This window comes from Callorhinus ursinus, unplaced genomic scaffold (assembly GCF_003265705.2).
Source record: "Callorhinus ursinus isolate GAN/ISIS: 27379988/994484 unplaced genomic scaffold, GSC_fseal_2.0 scaffold10, whole genome shotgun sequence".
NCBI classification, from domain to species: Eukaryota; Metazoa; Chordata; class Mammalia; order Carnivora; family Otariidae; genus Callorhinus; species Callorhinus ursinus.
Window position 1 is genome coordinate 26,825,701 of NW_027397072.1, and position 19,633 is coordinate 26,845,333.

At 34.7% G+C, this 19,633-nt stretch overlaps 1 protein-coding gene across 12 annotated transcripts in view; it reads left to right on the forward strand.

Annotated features, from left to right (window-relative positions):
• The window catches only part of BIRC6 (baculoviral IAP repeat containing 6), a 230,257-nt gene that overhangs the window by 137,978 nt on the left and 72,646 nt on the right, over window positions 1–19,633 (forward strand). For all 12 annotated transcript variants that reach the window (XR_012379690.1, XM_073897238.1, XM_073897243.1 and 9 more), the window contains 11 exons: window positions 1,637–1,916; window positions 2,763–3,019; window positions 3,270–3,378; window positions 5,808–6,029; window positions 7,157–7,937; window positions 9,261–9,404; window positions 9,847–9,976; window positions 14,713–14,844; window positions 15,608–15,775; window positions 16,972–17,145; window positions 18,251–18,447. Coding sequence is in view for 11 of the 12 variants with exons in the window: in XM_073897238.1 (XP_073753339.1) it covers window positions 1,637–1,916; window positions 2,763–3,019; window positions 3,270–3,378; window positions 5,808–6,029; window positions 7,157–7,937; window positions 9,261–9,404; window positions 9,847–9,976; window positions 14,713–14,844; window positions 15,608–15,775; window positions 16,972–17,145; window positions 18,251–18,447 (2,594 nt within the window). In the remaining variant the exon portion in view is untranslated. The remainder of the gene's footprint in view (window positions 1–1,636; window positions 1,917–2,762; window positions 3,020–3,269; window positions 3,379–5,807; window positions 6,030–7,156; window positions 7,938–9,260; window positions 9,405–9,846; window positions 9,977–14,712; window positions 14,845–15,607; window positions 15,776–16,971; window positions 17,146–18,250; window positions 18,448–19,633) is intronic.

Sequence of the window (19,633 nt, forward strand, 5' to 3'; positions counted from 1 at the left end):
GTAGAGGAAAATCTAAGATGAGGAAGAAATTGCTTTTATTTAGAAGGAGTAAGAGTGGTCCTTGTAAATGGTGGCTTTGCAGTGGGGCTGGAATTTGCACATGGGAACTGAGATGGAAAGAATGTTACAAGGATGAACTCTGTTCATTATAAAAAATGACTAGGTTTGGGGCACCTGGGTGGCTCAGTCAGTTAAGCATCCAACTCTTGATTTTGGCTTAGGTCACGATCTCAGGGTCATGAGATTGAGCCCTGCGTCAGGTTCCACGCTGGGCTTGGAGTCTGCTTAGGATTCTCTCTCCCTCTTTTCATCCACCCCCGATGCCCCCATTCCTATGCCCCCACCCCGACCCCACCCTACTCAGGCACACACACTTGATATTAAAAAAAAAATCACTAGGTTAGGTGTTCCCTACTATAAGTGTGCTCAGTAAAACATTTTGGTTTTATTATTGGATTGGAGCAGAAATTGAAGATACATTTTGTTCCATTGGAAATAACATAGTCTTTAGAATCAAATATGGGCTGATTATAGAATGTGCCATTTGTTCATGTAAGAATTTGGATTACTTGATCTCTTAGACTTTTGTCAGTTTGTGTAAAATGTGGATAATACTTTTCTCAAAAGTGAAGATTAAATTTCAAAATTGATATGACTTTGCTAATTCTCAGTGTAAACCTAGCATGTAATTGGCATATAGTAAAAGTTACTTCCAATTATTATCATTAAATTTAAAATCAAAGTTCAAAGGTCATTTTAGTTGATAGATATATTTCTTATCTGGGCTTCCATGTTATGTTAGAAATAATTTTCCCATATTACTTCATTGAGCCTACCTAAATTTTAGCAGAAAATGATTTAAAATAAAATCTTCTTGACGTTTCATTAAATTTTGAAAGGGAAATAAAATATTGAGGCAAAAGCAGTTTTTAAACTCAGCTGTATTAAAAATGATTGCAATATGGTAGTACTGAAATAATGTAGAAAAGCACTTTTTTTTTTTATATTCTTCTTTCCCAAATGACTTAACAGTAGTAAACCAGGGCATATTAATAAGATGTCCCACATTGTTGGTGATAATTCTGAGTAAAGTAGGAATAATAGAGCAATTACCAATTTGGCAATTTTCTTTTTTTTTTTCTTTAAGATTTTATTTCTTTATTTGACAGAGCATGAGTGAGCATGAGCAGGGTGGACAGGCAGAGGGAGAGGGAGAAGCAGGCTCCCTGCTGAGCTGGGAGCCCAACATGGGTCTCAATCCCAGGACCCTGGGATCATGACCTGAGCCAAAACACTTAATGACTGAGCCACCCAGGCACCCTGGCGATTTTTTTTCTTGTAGAGACTCAAGAGTGTATATGTGGATTACATATATTCACTTATCTTTTTTTAGGTGAATCTTAGAATTTTTAAAATACTCTTTGTTATTTTGTAGGTCTCATATTTTATGTTGGAAAATAGTTCCAAAATCAGTTATTTTGAAAGTCATTGACAAAGTATGATGTGGCATATACATTTTCTTTTGCAAATTCATAATGAATATAACTAAAAGCTGCTATTTTACTAGGATTTCCACTAAACCATGAAGTCCAGTTCACATTTTCTTGAGTAACCTTTCAATATGCTTTTCCTACAGCCTGCCCATCCTCAGTGTCTGTTGAAGTGAGTGCAGATGGGGTAAACATGCTACCTTTGTCCACTCCTGTTGTCACAAGTGGTCTCACCTACATAAAAATTCAGCTGGTAAAAGCTGAAGTAGCTTCTGCTGTCTGCCTTAGACTTCATCGCCCACGAGATGCCAGCACATTAGGCCTTTCACAGATTAAATTACTGGGCCTCACTGCTTTTGGTACCACTTCTTCAGCAACAGTTAATAATCCCTTTCTTCCATCTGAAGATCAGGTATCCAAAACGAGGTATGTTATGTATCTCAATTTTAAAAAAAGCTTTCTGAGTTTTTTATGAAATTATTTATTCTGTGGCTTCTTTTTTAGGGCTAGGAAGGTCTTTGCTCCATAGGTAATTTATGTAATCCCATAATTTTATCAGGTACAGTAGAGACACTGATTCTGTAGAACCAGAACTTAAGGCTGGTTAAAATTGAGATTTATGTGTGTTTAATTCTTGAGATAATCTACAATGTGGTATATGTAGGTATGGGTTTCTGGATCACAGTCTGATTTCCAAGTGTCTGTCACTAGGATACATCTGAGCCATACAAATTGACCATATGGACAGAGACCTAGTCTTAATATGGTAATTCCTAAATGCCAATTAGTAGAAGGGTTAGATTGGAATCATACAGATTAACCAAGTAAACCAAGACCTGAATATATCCTTTAATTCACTTTCATTTGGTAAAGTTTGATAGTTGATAATAATATAGACTGGTTTGTTAAAAGTTTTGCCTGAGAAGAAAATTTAGGGTTTCTGTTTTATTCTCAAGCTGCCAAGACTTTATAGTTTTGCACAGCTATAATTTTATGCAGTTTATATTTAAACATATAAATATATGTATATGTAAAAACATTTTCTGACTAAAAAAAAAAGACAAGCATGTAGTTCTTAAACGCGATTAGTATTATTTGTTGTGTTATGGAGGAAACTCAATGTGTTTAATTCCTTATTGATCTTACAGCATCTTTTTTTCTTACACAGATCGGTGTTATTTATGAAACACAACATGCTGATTTGTTTTACCCCAGAAATAATTTGAGCTATTTAAATTTGCCACATAAACCATTTTGTGTTGTATATTTCAGTATCGGATGGTTACGGTTATTACATCATTGCCTTACTCACATCAGTGATCTGGAAGGAATGATGGCCAGTGCAGCTGCACCTACTGCTAACCTGCTACAGACTTGTGCTGCCTTATTGATGTCCCCATACTGTGGAATGCATTCACCCAACATTGAGGTTGTGCTTGTAAAGATAGGACTGCAGTCCACTAGAATTGGCCTGAAGCTTATAGACATTCTTCTGAGAAACTGTGCAGCATCAGGCAGTGATCCTACAGGTGACAGTTAACTTTGATAGTTTAAGTTTTACCTAGCTGCAAAATAATGACAGTTGAATTATGTGATCTCTATGACTAAACTGTTTCTGAAATTAATTTCCATTTTAGCTTCAATGTTTTAGGGGTTGGTTTATTATTTTTGTTGTAATTTATAGAAGAATTATTTTTAATTAACAATTTAAAATTAAATTGAGCAAATTTTATCCCATTTGCTAATTGAGCAAACTTTCTTTTGGTTCCTTATTGCAAGATTTGAACAGCCCTTTACTTTTTGGAAGACTGAATGGACTCTCTTCTGATTCTACAATAGATATTCTTTACCAGCTTGGAACAACTCAGGATCCTGGAACAAAGGACAGGTATATGTTGATCTTGTTTTTTGTTTAAGAACTCAAATACACACAGTCACATGGTAGTGAATGTTACTTGTCATATTTTCTCCTTAGAGTGTTTCATAAAAGTTAAGACTGTTGATTATATTGCATGTTTACCTGTATGCTTTACATGATACAACTTTTAGGGATTTTTGTGAACATTTAACATAAATTTTTATATATTTGGACCTATTTTAAGCAAATTTGAACTCAAATAGAATTTTTAATCAATATTTTTGATTGGAATGGAATAAAATATTACATATTTTTACGTGAACCATGTGATGAGATCTTTATAAATTGTAATGGGTCTCATAATCATACTATCTAAGGTAGTATTTACTGTTTCTGAATATAGGACTGTTGTGTCCATATTAGGCACATAGACTATTTTGAAATGATAATAGTGTTTGTTTTGATTACTTATTATTTATAATATTCATTGACAGCTTTTCATTAGACGCTCTACCTTTTTTCTCTTTCCTACCACAAAGTAAAACGCTAATCATACCAAGTAAATAACATCTGAACATTTCACCTAGATATTTAGTGATGTTTTATAAAGGTAATTTTTACATGAGTTTTGCTAGTGTAGTTCTTCCTTGATGCCTTCTACCTCCAAATTGGTAAGAACACCAAGTATTTTTGAAACATGCTTTTATTGGTAAATTTTTGAGTGGTGATTTGGCATTCTCTTGTTTTATATATATCATTTATATCAGAAGAACATTTATAGAGTATATGATTCTATAGACAGTCTTTTGTTTTCTGAGTTATGTTATCCTTTAATATTTTGATTAATATTTGAGAAAATCTTTTGATATTTTATTAATTTTTTTATAAATTAACAAATCATTAATTTTTGTGGGTACTTAACTCATAAGTATTTACTGAGTAGCTGCTGTATGCCTGGCACTGTGCCAGATACTAGAGTGTCCAACAAGTTCATTGAATCCAGCTTTTATCTTGGTTTGAGGAGAAAGGGTACTGTCATTCACAAGGGAAGATTTATATAGGTCAGACTTGGGAGTATATAGTAGTGTCAGGCATGGAAGGTGCCTGGTAAATATTGATACTTTAACCACTGATAATGTAATGGCTTTTACTTATTGTAGGCTAGTTGCTTTCATATTTTTTGATTAAAAATGTTTAAATGACATTTAACCAAGTAAATTTATTTTCAGCATGATAACTTCACAATATTAAATAAGCTGACTTCCATTAAGCTTCTTCCTTTACATGAATTATATTTTTATTTAAAAATAGGTTGGAATTTTTTAAAAAATATTTTTTGATAAAAGAAATTTTTGCCAAGTTTGAATCATAATGGTTAATAGGGTTAAAAAGAATATAAAAAATGAGTTTTAAATATTTTTCTGGAACAGTTTTCTTAAAATCTCTTAAAATTACTTGATTCTTTAATAGTTTTATGGTTTTTATCATAAGAAAATTACCCTAAACAAAGTTGTTTTTACTGCATAATACTTTTTAAAACATAACTGTCTTAGAACTCACATAATAACAAGATGGTTGGCTTCTATGGACTGAGAAAATCTTACTACTCCATAATTTCCTCATCTCTCTTCTCTTTTTCTGAGTTCTCTTAATTTCCTGTAGTATGAAATTTAAAGGGTCTTGTCCTTCAGGGCAGAGAGGAGGATTGAGTAGATTTATATACCTTCCTACCCCCATTTCTTTTACCGTGAAACAAAGAATCTTATGATCTAGAAATTTGAAGGCAAACAAAAATATAAACACCATGTTTTAAGAACTCAATTATAAATCTTATCCCATTTTCTGTATTTTATATAAACTCCAAAGCCTTGCTGGTTTAAAAAGTCTTGTTCTTGGTCAGTAACGCCTTGCTCCAGGGTATTGAGGGTAGGGTAGCACTTGAAAAAAAGTATATATTTTGGGGCTATATTCTGTTTTCAGCGTGAAGGGGGGTGGGTGACTGCTACTAGTATTTAATGGTTGGGGACCAGAGGTATAACACATGTGCTATATTACATGAGGTTCTGCACAATGAAGAATTAGTACCAGGTTACTGCTCTAGGTTGTGTGGATTTGTTACAAGATAAAATTTACAAGAGATAGTGAATTTGTTAAGCTTTGTATCCTGTAATTTCAGATAGTGATAGGTTTTTTTTAATGAGTTAAATTAATATTTGCAAAATTATAGTTATGTTATTTCAAACATTTTCATTAGTTAAGAATAGTAAGGTTATGGGAAAACTAGAACTACTATATTCTTTCTGCTTATATAAATTCCTTTTTCTTCCTATTTTAGATTAAATTTACTGAAAACAGTATGTTATTCTCGTATATATGTTGCTTACATGTAATGGTGATATTTATCCATATTAAATATCAGTTGTGGTATAATTGGTTATCTGAATTCATTTTCTTTTAAGAATCCAGGCCTTGTTAAAATGGGTCAGTGATTCTGCAAGAGTGGCTGCTATGAGGAGAAGTGGCAGGATGAGCTACATGTGCCCTAACTCTTCAGCAGTAGAGTATGGTCTTCTCATGCCATCTCCTTCTCATCTTCACTGTGTGGCAGCAATTCTGTGGCATAGTTACGAACTGCTTGTAGAGTATGATTTACCAGCGCTGCTGGACCGAGAGCTCTTTGAGTAAGTATGATTTTTGAAATCCTTTTTTTTCCCCAGTACTAGATCTTTATAGGTTTTCACTTGATGAAACAGTATTTTATATGCCTATTTGGACAATAATAATACTTTGAAAGTAGTTAAATTTAGTCAGGTTTAATTTTGAAATAAGTGTCATACAAATTTAATTAATTTATATTCATGTCATTGCATGCTTTTCCCATCTAAAATCAGAGTGTTTAATGTATATGTTCCTCCAGTTCGTAGTGTTTATTCTTTTTTGCAAATTTACCCACCAGAATTTTTTTTTAATAGGCTCCATGCCCAGCGTGGAGCCCAGTGCGAGGCTTGAACTCATGACCTTGAGATCAAAACCTGAGCTGAGATCAAATGTCAGACGCTTAACTGACTGAGCCACGCAGCCCCCACCCCACCAGATTTTTTTTTTTATCTTTAATGTACAACTAGGGAGAAAAAGTATAGCTGGAAATTTTGAAAGAGTTACTACTTCGGAGAGTTTTTATGCTTAGTTGTTTTTACTACTTTCTAGATATCTGATACAGTTGTTCTCCTCAGCTAAGGCTTTGCTGAACTTACTGCCTGATAACTGCTAAGTCTGTAAAAGAATATTGTACTTATTTCTGAGGCATTCCATGACTCTTAAAAGGTTGGCCTTTTGTCCTTCAGTCTGTCATTTTCATATTTGGCCTTCTCAGTTGGCATAACCCATGACTTAATAGTGAAACTCCCTAATAGTTTCTGATTTGCAAACGTGAAGTTTAAGCCATCAATCATGTCAAATTCAATCTAAACGTTTCTTTTTGTATAATTTTTCAGTGTTTCTTTATGTGACTTTTTTTGAGGTCACACAGACAATGGTAGATCCATTTTAATATAGGTCTCTTGATTTTCTGTACTCATTTTACAAGTCTGATCTAACTTTGTCTACCTAAATACTTAAATAATATATATCACAAGCAGTCTTCCTGAAATCAATTGACAAAATAGTGTTTTGTCAAATAAAATGTATAATCTTACAGATTTTATAATTTTATAGAGTATAGGTTGATTTCTAATAGAAGTATTAGAAACAATGAGGTCTTTCTAAAGATACATACATAATGTTAACCTGGCATCTTTTATTCTCCTAGGTTACTTTTTAATTGGTCCATGTCTCTTCCCTGCAATATGGTTTTGAAGAAAGCTGTTGACAGTCTACTTTGCTCCATGTGTCATATACATCCAAATTATTTTTCTTTGCTCATGGGCTGGATGGGAATTACCCCTCCTCCAGTGCAGTGTCATCATAGACTGTCCATGACTGATGATAGCAAAAAGCAAGATCTTACTTCATCCTTAACAGATGACTCCAAAAATGCACAAGCACCTCTTGCACTAACTGAATCACATTTGGCGACCCTTGCGTCCTCTTCTCAATCTCCAGAAGCTATCAAACAATTATTGGACTCAGGTTTGCCTTCTCTTCTTGTGAGGAGTCTGGCTAGTTTTTGCTTTAGTCACATTTCTTACTCAGAAAGCATTGCTCAGTCAATAGATATTTCCCAGGACAAGCTCAGGCGGCATCATGTTGCACAGCAATGTAATAAGATGCCTATCACAGCAGACCTGGTTGCTCCTATTCTTAGGTTTTTGACAGAAGTTGGCAGTAGCCATGTTATGAAAGACTGGCTTGGTGGGTCTGAAGTCAATCCACTGTGGACAGCACTTCTGTTTTTATTGTGTCACTCTGGGTCCACTTCTGGAGGACATAATTTAGGTGCCCAACAGACTAGTGCAAGATCAGCCTCTCTTTCTTCAGCTGCTCCAACAGGATTGACGACTCAGCAGAGGACAGCAATTGAGAATGCAACTGTTGCGTTCTTTCTGCAGTGCATTTCATGCCACCCTAATAATCAAAAACTGATGGCCCAGGTAAGATTACAAAAATTGGCTTATGTTTTAGGCATCTTATTTTAATACACTGTTAAATAACACTCATGAAATTAGTTGAGAAAGGGGTGTGTGTTACAGGTGTTGATGTAGTTTGGGATCCGGTGCATTAAAGGATCTGAATTTAAACCATACTTAAAGTATTGATGATATCTGCTCCCTCCTCCTCTCAAGTGTCACATATTCCTTTTGATGAAATAATGGGCAAATTAATGGCGATTCTAACTGTAATTGATACATTTCCTCCTTTTAAACTCACAACCCCCCCAATCCAATAAAAAGAACAAGCCCAGAAGAACAGCACTTCAGCTTCTGAAAGAGGAGTGACCACTTGGAGGTGGTCATTGAGCATCTCATCTGCAGTGAGGCTTTGTGTTTTGTTGGAACTGGATTGCTACAACTCTTGGTTTGCTTCTAATGAAGCAGACATCAGGATAGTTTTCAGATAGGAGACTCTTGACAAAACACATTAAAAATGTAAGAGATGATTTTATTGTAGTAAGTCCATGGGGCCAAAATCTTGAAAGTTAGAATTATTTCAAGAATAAGTCTAGTTGATTTTTGCCAGATTCTGCTCCTTTCTAGCTGTTTTGACTTTCATCAGGTTGGTTAGCCTATAAAATGGGAATGGTAATACCTGCCTCAAAGATTGTTTTTGAGACCATTAAAAACCATAATGTATAAAAAGTAACTAGCATAGAATAGAGTCTGTCTGATATCTGGTAGGCACCAGTAAATAGGAATCAGCTTCTTTTTTTTTTTACTCCATAATTTAGAGTGCTTATTCAGGGCTGACTGTTAATATCTAGAAGGATAGTTAATAATAATTTTCAAAAAATACTGATTTAACTTTGTTGAGAAGAATAACAAGATACTTTACTGTCAAAAGTAATTATTGTGAAACTATATCTGCTTAATGTGCCTGATTAAAAGGGAATGGTTAAATTATCAGTTTTAACCAAGGACAGGAGTATTTGAAAATTTGGCTTGTGCCTCTGGATAGCATGAAAACTTCATGACTTGTTGCTTTCTGGCTTAATTTTCATCTCTCAGCTTCTTAATAAGGCCTTGTGTTATATTTCTAATACCCTTTTTTCCATAATTTTTATTGCATTGTAACGACATTGATATTGACTAAAGTTAAAAGTAACTTGGTTATGCTAGGTATTTATAATGTGAAAACCCTGTAGTAGTAATTTCTCTTATTCACAGGAGTTTCCTGTGGGGATAGTCTTTTTTATTCTTTAAAGTACAAAGCTGCAGTTAAATAGTGCACTTAACTTTTTAAATCTCTTTACTTGCCAGGTTCTCTGTGAACTTTTTCAGACATCTCCTCAAAGAGGGAATCTTCCAACGTCAGGGAACATTTCGGGGTTTATACGTAGATTATTTTTGCAATTGATGCTGGAAGATGAGAAAGTGACAATGTTTCTTCAGTCTCCTTGTCCAGTGAGTATTTAACAGTTAAATAAATCTTAATAATTAGCTGTATGCAAAGACATTTCATAATTTCATATCAGAACCTGGAGTCACCTTTATGTATTAATTTCTTACATAACAAACAAACTAGAATAACCTCTATAGTCAATGATAGGACTTAAAAATCTCTTTTGGATAACCCTCCTTGTGATGAATAGCCTAATTATACCCTACCATGAAAAGTGTAATTTGGTTGGGCGAAAAAGTGACTGATTATTAGGTACAATGGTGCTAATACAGAAGTTGACCAACAAATCAAATGGCAAATGCACCATATTTTAAAATAAATACAAAATAAACCTTTCATATTTTGTGTGCATTTAAAATTTTTTATTCTTTTATGCTTTTGAAATTGTTTTATAATGGTACATGTATCAAAAAAATCATTTCTTGATTTCTTTTGAATTTTCAGCTGTATAAAGGTAGAATTAATGCCACAAGCCATGTCATCCAGCATCCAATGTACGGAGCAGGCCATAAGTTCCGCACACTTCATTTACCAGTCTCAACAACATTATCAGAAGTTCTTGACAGAGTGTCAGGCAAGTCAGATTTAAGTATTAATTTGTCTTTGACTTTATGTTAGATTCTGTAGAATTTTGTTATTTTTTGTAACTGTTTATTTTAATGCATCTACTGCCTCAGCAACTATTTAATGAATAGAAAAGGTCAATATGTCTTCACATTTTGAAGCATGAGTAAGAAGCTGATGAAAGGGACATAATGTACAATATATTCTAGCACCTGTAGTTCTTTTGGTGCCATGTGTGTTATGTGAGGTAATGACAGAATGGACAGTTGGAAATGTTGACAAGCCTTGGGAAGCCGTTGATGGAATTTTCTCACAAACCATCTGGTTGTCTTATAATAGATGATTTGCAGGCCATTAGTTGGGATGGCAGGACTCTAATAAACGTTTACTAGCTCTTAGGGTGAAATGGTCAAGAGAGAAGAATGAAGTAGGTAGATCAGATTGGTGACCTTATTGTTTGTAATAGTGAAAAAAGCAGAGAGAAATTTTCCCTTAGGTTCTTGCCTATATTCTAAGATGAAGATGATGCCTTTGAACAGCATACAGGTTATTAAAATAAAAAGAGTTTTTGATGGCAGAATGCAAATCCACTGTAGAAAGTTTGATTTTATTGCCTTTCAGAAATCCTGTGAATGAAATCAGTGTTGAGTTGATTGAGCATCTTCTATCTAAGCACAGTAATCAGCCCTGAGGGTATAAGAGAAAGCAAGACACACACACTGCCCCTCAGAGTATTATGATATATGTATGTTGTCAGATTAAAAAATAAATGAAATTTAAGAATGTTTGCATTCTCTAATACAAATGTAAGTAAGTATGTTTCTATCTGTATGCGTTTTAAGGGGATACCTAAGCTTACAACAGTAGGAAGTTAGGAGTATCTCAGAAAAAAACATGTCTATTTATCAGTGGGAAATAGAAATCTAAGCTTAGAATAAAAAACTGGATTAAAGAGATTTCGAGGTTGTTACCATACATAGGTAGTAGGTTAAACCATGTGAATGGATGTGATCACTATGAGAAAATAAGGTAGAAAAGAATCTTTTTGTCTTTAGTCACTGCATCTAACCCAAGTGTGTATGTAATACTCTAATTCTTTTCTTTTTACAAGTTATACAATAAAATGTTAGAATACTATTAAAAGTGCATACATAACATTTGTTCTTATTTGAAAATGTCTACCTTATCCTGTTACAGCTAAACTTTTTTGAAAATTTGATTTTACAGACTTTTTTTCTGTCATAGCCTTGAAATTGTTCCTTCTACATGGTGAAGAAAAAAATGAATAATGAATTAATTAAATAAAAGAAGGACAAGTGGGGGAGAGTACTAAAGTTCAGTTATTGTGATTTCTTACATTTAACTTGATCATAGAGAAGTAATAGACATTATTACAAAATAATTATTAAGAATAAAGATAGGGCACTTGGATGGCTCAGTTGGTTAAGCGTCTGCCTTCGGCTCAGGTCATGATCCTGGAGTCCCGGGATCAAGTCCCGCATCAGGCTCCCTGCTCTGCAGGGAGTCTGCTTCTTCCTCTGACCCTCCCCCCTCTCATGCTCTCTCTCTCTCTCTCTCATTCTCTCTCTCAAATAAATCTTAAAAAAAAAAAAGAATAAGGAATAGTTCCCTTTATTACCTACATATTTAAAAATAAATTGCTTTTTAAGAATCTCTTGGTAAAAAGTCCAACAGAGTCATCCTGAGCAAACACCAGAAGTTTCCAAGTGCTGAATTTAACCTCTATTTAGCAGTATTTTGGTCTTTTAAGGCATGTTTATGATCTTTAGCCATATTTGATGATATATTTACGTGTGTCTATATTTTATCAATATAAAAACAAAAACAAGTAATCCAAAATTACTTAATTTTATCCGCTTCCGATAGCTTTTCACTACATTGCTTTCAAATAATAAAAGTCATGTGTCAGTATTTTTGCTTTTATAAATTTCTCTTACTGCTTTTAAGCAGTTTGATTATATGCCTTGTAGTTTTTTGTGGTTTTTTTGCAGATGCGGGTTTGTTGACTTTCTTGACTCTGGGTTTATAGATTTCATCAAATTTTATTTATTTATTTTTTTAAAATATTGCCTCAAGTATTTTCTTTCTCCTTGTTTCTCTCCTCTCTTTGGGTAATTCCAGTTACACATTTTTAATAGGCCTCTTGAAGTTGTTTTACAGCTCACTGAAGCTCTGTTCATTTTTTCCCCCCAACTTTTGCCACTTCTCTTTATATATCTCCTTGTCCTTATCTAAAGTGTATAAGCTTTCCTCTATCATCTTAAACACACTGGTCTGTTTATATTGATTATTTTTTCCTTACTATGGATTGTATATTATTGCTTTTTTATTTGCCTAGAATTTTTTTTTTTTTTAAGAATTTATTTATTTGACAGACAGCGAGAGAGGGAACACAAGTAGGGGGACTGGGAGAGGGAGAAGCAGGCTTCCCGCTGAACAGGGAGCCCGATGCAGGACTCGATCCCAGGATCCTGGGATCATGACCTGAGCCGAAGGCAGACGCTTAACGACTGAGCCACCCAGGCGTCCCTATTTGCCTAGAAAATTTTATTGGATGCCAGGCAATGTGACTTCTACTTTTTTACTTCTTTTGGGTGCTCGATATTTTTGTGTTTTAATAAATATTTTTTATTTTGTTTTGGGTTAAAGTTACAGTAACTGAAAACAGTGTTGCTTTTAGAGCCCACGTTTAAGTTTTATTAGGTAGACAAGAGCTGCTTTTAATCTAGGGCAGAACTTATTGTGATGATGGAAGTTTTTTTTATAAACTTACACTGTCTGGTACAGTAGCTCTCAAGCACATGAAATGTGTTTGGTGATACTAAGGAACTAAATTTTTAATGAATTTAATTTTTAAAAGGTGCTATATTGGAATAGAAGTAGGGTACCACATTTGAAAATGAAGGTCTAGGGCTACTTTGGCCTCACTAATGAGGTAATACCCTTCTGAGAACTCTGTTAGGAATTCAGTAGGCATTGGGAACACTACATATTATAGCCCTCATTTTAGACCCTGGGGTTTGTCCCCTTGTTACTTTTTGAGAAGTACTTTCCTTGGCCTTTGGTGATTTCCTCATATAAAATGCTCAGAGACACTAGGTCTCTGGAGCTCTCTCTCTGCAGGTCTCTCCTCCCTGGCAGTGTGACCTAAAAACTGCAGCCAGCTGCTTTTGTCTTCCTGGGTTCCCAGTCCCTGTCCCCACCTTGGGTGACTCCTGAGTTGTGCCAGTCTGTGGCCTGGGAAGCTCTAAGCAATCAGCTGTAGAAGTCCTAGGGCTCGCCTCATCAGTTTTGACTCATGCAGGCATCCCTCTCCTGTCTTCCTAATGGCCATTGTCTGAAAACTACTTAATGCACTTTTCTAGTTTTTAGTTATTTCAGGTAGGAGAGTAAATCTGGTTTTTGTTATTTTATCTTGACCAGAAGTGGTAATCCAAACTAGAACAATTTAAACAACATTGAGAAAATGTTTCTTAGTGATATTTTTAAGTATTTGGCATTTGCTAGGATAACATTATGTTAAGTTCTTAGCACCTAATAATGATCTTTACTGGTTTTCCTGAAAATACTATGAATACTATGAATTAATTGTGTGAATTTTTTATTATTTAAGTATTTCATTCTGACTTCTGTAACTCTTTTGCCATTTGGGGTTGCTTGGTTGTTTTTGGAAGAAAGTAAATGTATTGTTGCATTCTCTATTTATTGTTTATAGTATTTACAGAATTTTTAAATTTCACAAAAAAATGGAACTCTCTAAAGGCAGTCTGCAGTTAGGAAGGAACTCCAGAAATTGAGATCACAGGGATATTTTCACACATTCAAAGAAAGCTAAAGAGTAGGAAATAATACAAAACATAATAACTTTTTTTTAAAGATTTTATTTATTCATTTGACAGGGAGAGACACAGCGAGAGAGGGAACACAAGCAGGGGGAGTGGGAGAGGGAGAAGCAGGGTCCCGGCGTAACAGGGAGCCTGATGTGGGGCTCAATCCCAGGACCCAGATTATGACCCAAGCCGAAGGCAGACGCTTAACGACTGAGCCACCCAGGCACCCTCATTCCATGATTTTTTAATACCATGCTATATTCCAAGTAATGAAAGAAAACATTAATTCAAAGAATTTATCTTATTAAAGTCCTTAGTATTTGTTTTTAAAGTATCTAAGTTCCCTAAGTTAAAAATAGCAAAACAAATCTTCATTACTGAAGTGTGTTCCTTTCTACTCCTGTTTGTAAAATAAGGAGTCTAATATAATGCTTTAGGATGAGTCCTCAGCTTGAATTCCATATTTGCCATTAATAGGTTAGGTCAGTAACCTTGCTAAAGCCTGTTTCCTTATTTTGAGAATAATATTCGTTCTTGATACTCATGTTGTGAGGACAAAATTACATGTTGGTGGCAGGCACATTGAACTGTGCCTAAAATAAAGGAAATTTAGTGGTAATAGTTTCTCATTGCCTTGAGGTAATACCACTGTAATTTGTAATGTTTTCTAGAGATGGAAATTTAAGTATCCTGGCTTATGAACAGTGGTGATTCCATTACATTGATACCAGCAAGGATTGACTATTAGGCTTTACCTCATCAATTTCTTCTAAATGCATTTACATTCTGTCCATATTAGTGATAATGTCTTGTGTAATCTTTGTTTTGAAATATTTGCAGCTTCCTTCTTAATGACTTTGAAAAGCAGTGTATTTTAGGTAATATTTTCTTACAGATACCCCAAGTATCACTGCTAAACTAATTAGTGAACAGAAAGATGACAAAGAAAAGAAAAACCATGAAGAGAAAGAAAAAGTTAAGGCAGAAAATGGATTTCAGGACAATTACAGTGTTGTTGTTGCTTCAGGTATGCTTTCGGTTTTTTATAATGTTGATTTTGTTTGAGTTTTTTTTTTAAATATAAGAATATGTATTTATAGGAACGTCATGTAGTAAAAAGTATTAATGCAGAAAAGCTGACTTGTAGTGATGTTTTAATACTGGATGTAAAAACATTGCACCTGAAATCTGTTACTCATTGGCAGTGTAATTATTACACTTATTTTATATCTGAAACTTAATATAGTTCATCAGATACTGAACATTTGTGAATTGTTTAGGTACTCCATTTAAACTTGACAATGTACAGAGAATTGTACTCAATACTGTCAGGAGATGAAGACAGAATGGTCAAGATAACTGATCAATTTGGAGGATATTTTCTATAACATAATTGAGATGATTTTAGTTCAAAGAAGGTTTAGTCTATTACTTTTACTCCTCAAATAGGAGATCTCTGTATTGGTGGAATTTATTCTATTTCAGAGAAGAATTAATGTGAGATTTCCTTCACATACACAAAAATACTTTCTAATAAATGGGCAGTCATCTCTATCTCAGAGACAGTAGAATTTAGCATTGTTTTTTACTCTCTTGAAAATAGTTACAAACGTGAAACCAAAATTCATGGTGTGTCATGAAGGGCAAATAAAATTGGGAGATAAAAATCAGAAGAAATATTTGTCTTTTGGCATTAGCTAGGAATGTGATGCTTTTTAAAAATATTGTAGAAATGCCCTTTTATTTCATTAGTGTGTTGGCTATCTATAGAATCTTCCTGATTCTTTTAGGGCTGAAATCCCAGTCTAAACGGGCTGTGTCAGCTACACCACCTCGTCCGCCATCCAGGAGAGGGAGGACAGTGCCTGATAAAATAGGAAGTGCTTCTTCAGGAGCGGAGACTGCCAACAAAATAATTACTGTCCCAGTGTTTCACCTGTTTCACAAACTCTTGGCAGGTAATGTTCACAATATTTAAAAATAAGAAAAAATTTTGAAGACATGTAATTACCAGATTCCTGTTTAATCAACTGCTTGTGATGAGATAAACATACAGTTCCCTCTAAAAAAAATGAGAAGAAAAGGAGTAACCTTTTACATGTCCTTTTTAACATTATAATGTTGCATATTTACAGCTTACTAGTTTCCTAAATTTTGCTGTCAGTGTGCTATAAAATCAGTAAAACTAATATTTCAAAGAGTTCATAACAAGTTGTATAGGAAGCAGTGTGAGGCAGATTTTGAAGAACTGATTATAGTAGTGGAATTCTTTGCCATACCACTGATAGTTAAGCAATATTTTCTCCGTAGGTGATACATATTCTTTGACCAGTATACTTTCCATTGGTCAAGGTGACATCCAATTTATCTCCATTTTTGTGCTATATTGTTATAATCAAATTGCCAACTAACTTTGAAAGGATTTTCCTTCTTAGCTTTATGTTATTGATTTATAGCAGAGATCAACATATGGCCAGCAGACTGAATCCCTCTCTATTAAAAAATATTTTTTAAAGTTTATTTTTTTTTAAGATTTTATTTATTTTAGAGAGAGAGCTCAAGCAGGGGGAGGGGCAGAGGGAGAGAAAATCTCAAACTGACTTGGTGTTGAGTATGGAGCCTGATGTGGGGCTCAATCCCACGACCCTACAATCATGACCCGAGCTAAAATCCAGAGTCAGACGCTTAACCAACTGAGCCACCCAGGCTCCCCTCTATCTGTAATAAGGCTTTATTGAAATACAGCTATGCCCATTTATTTGTATATCGTCCATAGCTGTTTTCATGCCACGGTGGTAGAGTTAGTAGTTACAGCAGAGACCATATAGTGTTCCTAGCTTAAAATATTTATTATCTGGCCTTTTAGGGAAAAGATTTTGCCAACCAGATTTGTAGGAATGTCTGTTTCTTTGTTTCTTGCTATGGCTCAGAAGATCTTGGTGGGATTTGGTTAGTGACTAATACTTTCTAAAGACAATACTGTTCACATGTATCAGAAATAGATTTCTGTAAACTCCATGTGCTGATTTTAAATTGTGTCAGAATCAGACGCTTAAGGTGCAGTTCAGTAAAAATAGTAACTAACTGACTAAATCAAACCAAGTAAATGTCTCCCTCTTGGATTCTAGATTTAACTTAGTTATGTCATTTTTAGGCCAGCCATTGCCAGCAGAAATGACGCTTGCCCAACTCTTAACTCTCCTTTATGACCGAAAACTTCCTCAAGGTTACCGTTCAATAGACCTGACTGTTAAATTGGGATCTAGAGTTATCACAGACCCAAGTCTGTCAAAAACAGACTCTTTTAAAAGGTTACACCCTGAGAAAGGTATGTATGTGATATTCCTTTAAAATTACAGACCATGATCCAAGAAGTAGCGATTTCTGTAGCTGATGACTTAATTTACTTTGTTTTTATTATATCAAGCTAACAAAGTATTTTTCTTTGTGACGGAATTATTTATAGATATAAAAGATTGCTATTGTTTTCACTAGAAATTAATCTTAATTTCTCTTACAGCATCACTTATTTTATGAACACGTATGCTTTATTGTTAGCCTTTTGCATTCTCTAGTAAATTTTAGAATACTTCCTTTGCTCGGTTTTCAGGAGAATTATTTGGGGGTTTTCTAGTGTTTATAGAATCTAGTTAAGTGTAAACATTACTAACCTTTCGGTTTTCTTTGGTGAGTGATTCAAAGTTAAATCAATATGGTGTAATTTTTTTTTAATATTTTATTTACTTGATACAGAGAGATAGCAAGAGCAGGAACACAAGCAGGGGGAGTGGGAGAGGGAGAAGCAGGCTTCCTGCTGAGCAGGGAGCCTGATGTGGGACTCAGTCCCAGGACCCTGGGATCATGAACTGAGCCGAAGGCAGACGCTTAATGCCTGAGCCACCCAGGCACCCAGTATGGTGTAATTTTTAGTTTTCAGTATGAGAAGTCATTTGTTGGTATTCAGTTTTTCCTAATTGGATACTTCAGAACATGATGTACATATGTTAGTATTTACTTTGATTCTCTGCAGACTTACTTATTTTTACATACATTATAACTTACAGATATGCCCTAAAGGACAATGCTTCTCAAACTCAAAAAATATGCTTATAAATTACCTATAGAACACTGTTAAGATGCAGATTCTTATTCAGTAGGTCAGGGGTGGGACCTGAGATTCTACATTTCAGAAGCTCTTAGATGATGCCAGTGCTCGTATGCCAATGACTACACTTTGAGTAGCAGGACTTTGAGAGGCAACATCAGAAATCATTTAAAAATTACTGTAGCATCTAGCCTTAAAGCTTTATCTGAATAACCTAAGATATTTATGCTCTTTTGTTGAGAGGTGACAATAAGATCTGCTTTGTAAATGAAAGATTATTATAAAAAGAGACCGTTTCTCACCTGTTACTTGTAATTTATTGTTCTAGATCATGGAGACTTACTTGGTAGCTGTCCAGAAGATGAGGCTCTCACTCCAAGTGATGAATGTATGGATGGGATATTGGATGAATCTTTACTTGAAACCTGTCCCATTCAGTCACCATTACAAGTTTTTGCAGGAATGGGTGGACTGGCTCTTATTGCAGAAAGACTACCCATGCTGTATCCAGAAGTAATTCAACAAGTAAGATAAGATTCCTAATTGAATGTATCATTCCACGGCAAAGCCCTTTGTTCTCTTTTATTGCTTTTTTAAAAAAACTCACTTGTGTTAACCTTTTGGGAGTACCCTTTCCCTTACACTCCTTGAGCATCATATAATTTCAAAGGTCAGCCTGTGCAGAGCTTTGTGAGAATTAGTTGGTACCAAAAAAATGCTGAAGGCCAAGCACATTTGCCAAACTCATTACACTGCAGCATTTTACCTTGATTTTATGGTTGTCACACTGTAGTATTTTTATTTTTGTGTTTCTTCGGACATATTAATTATGGATATTACTGGAAATGGGAGAGTAAGATGATAGCGTATACTGCTACCCAAATGCATTGTCTTTTTGTTTAACTGTTTTTCCTGTTTTAGGTACCATTTCTATTTCAGGTAGCTTTAAAAACATACTGCTTTAACCTCTTTACTATTAATGTTGCTATTATGGATGTATGTATTTTCAGTGCTCTTTTATTAATGTGGAGGGAGTATGGCTCATGGAAAGTTGTAATTACAAAGCACTTTTTGTTTACTGAATGAAGTAGGGGAATTATTTCCTGTAATTTCATGTACTTAGTGTTATAGTTTCCTAGGGCTGCTGCAACAAAGGACCACAAACTGAATGGCCTAAAACAACAGAAATTTATTCTTTTACAGTGTAGGGAAGCTGTAAGTCTGAAATCAGGTTGTCACCAGACCCATGGTCCCTGTGCAGGATTCCCTCTGGGGAAGAATCCATCCTTGTCTCTTCTTAGCCACTGGTGGTTGCTGGCACTTGGCATTCATTGGCTTGTAGCTGCACCAGTCCGATTTCTGCGTGTATTTTCACACGGCCATCTTTCTCTTCAAAGACATCGAAGACAGTTGTCACAGATTTAGGATCCACCCTCATCCATCTGCAGGGACCCTACTTCCATACTGATGTAGAGTAATAAATGAATTAATAAATAGGTGGAGAAGAAGGGAACATTTTTACCTACAGTTCAGGGCCAACTAATAAATGTAGAAGGAATGATGGAAAGTCACCGTTTGGCACCCAATGTAATAATTACTGTTTTAGGCAAGAATTTTTAAAATGCTAATTCTAATTGATCAAAGTTTGGGGAGAAACGATACATAGCCTCAAAGACTCTGTCTATAGATTCTTAACTAATTATAAAGGATA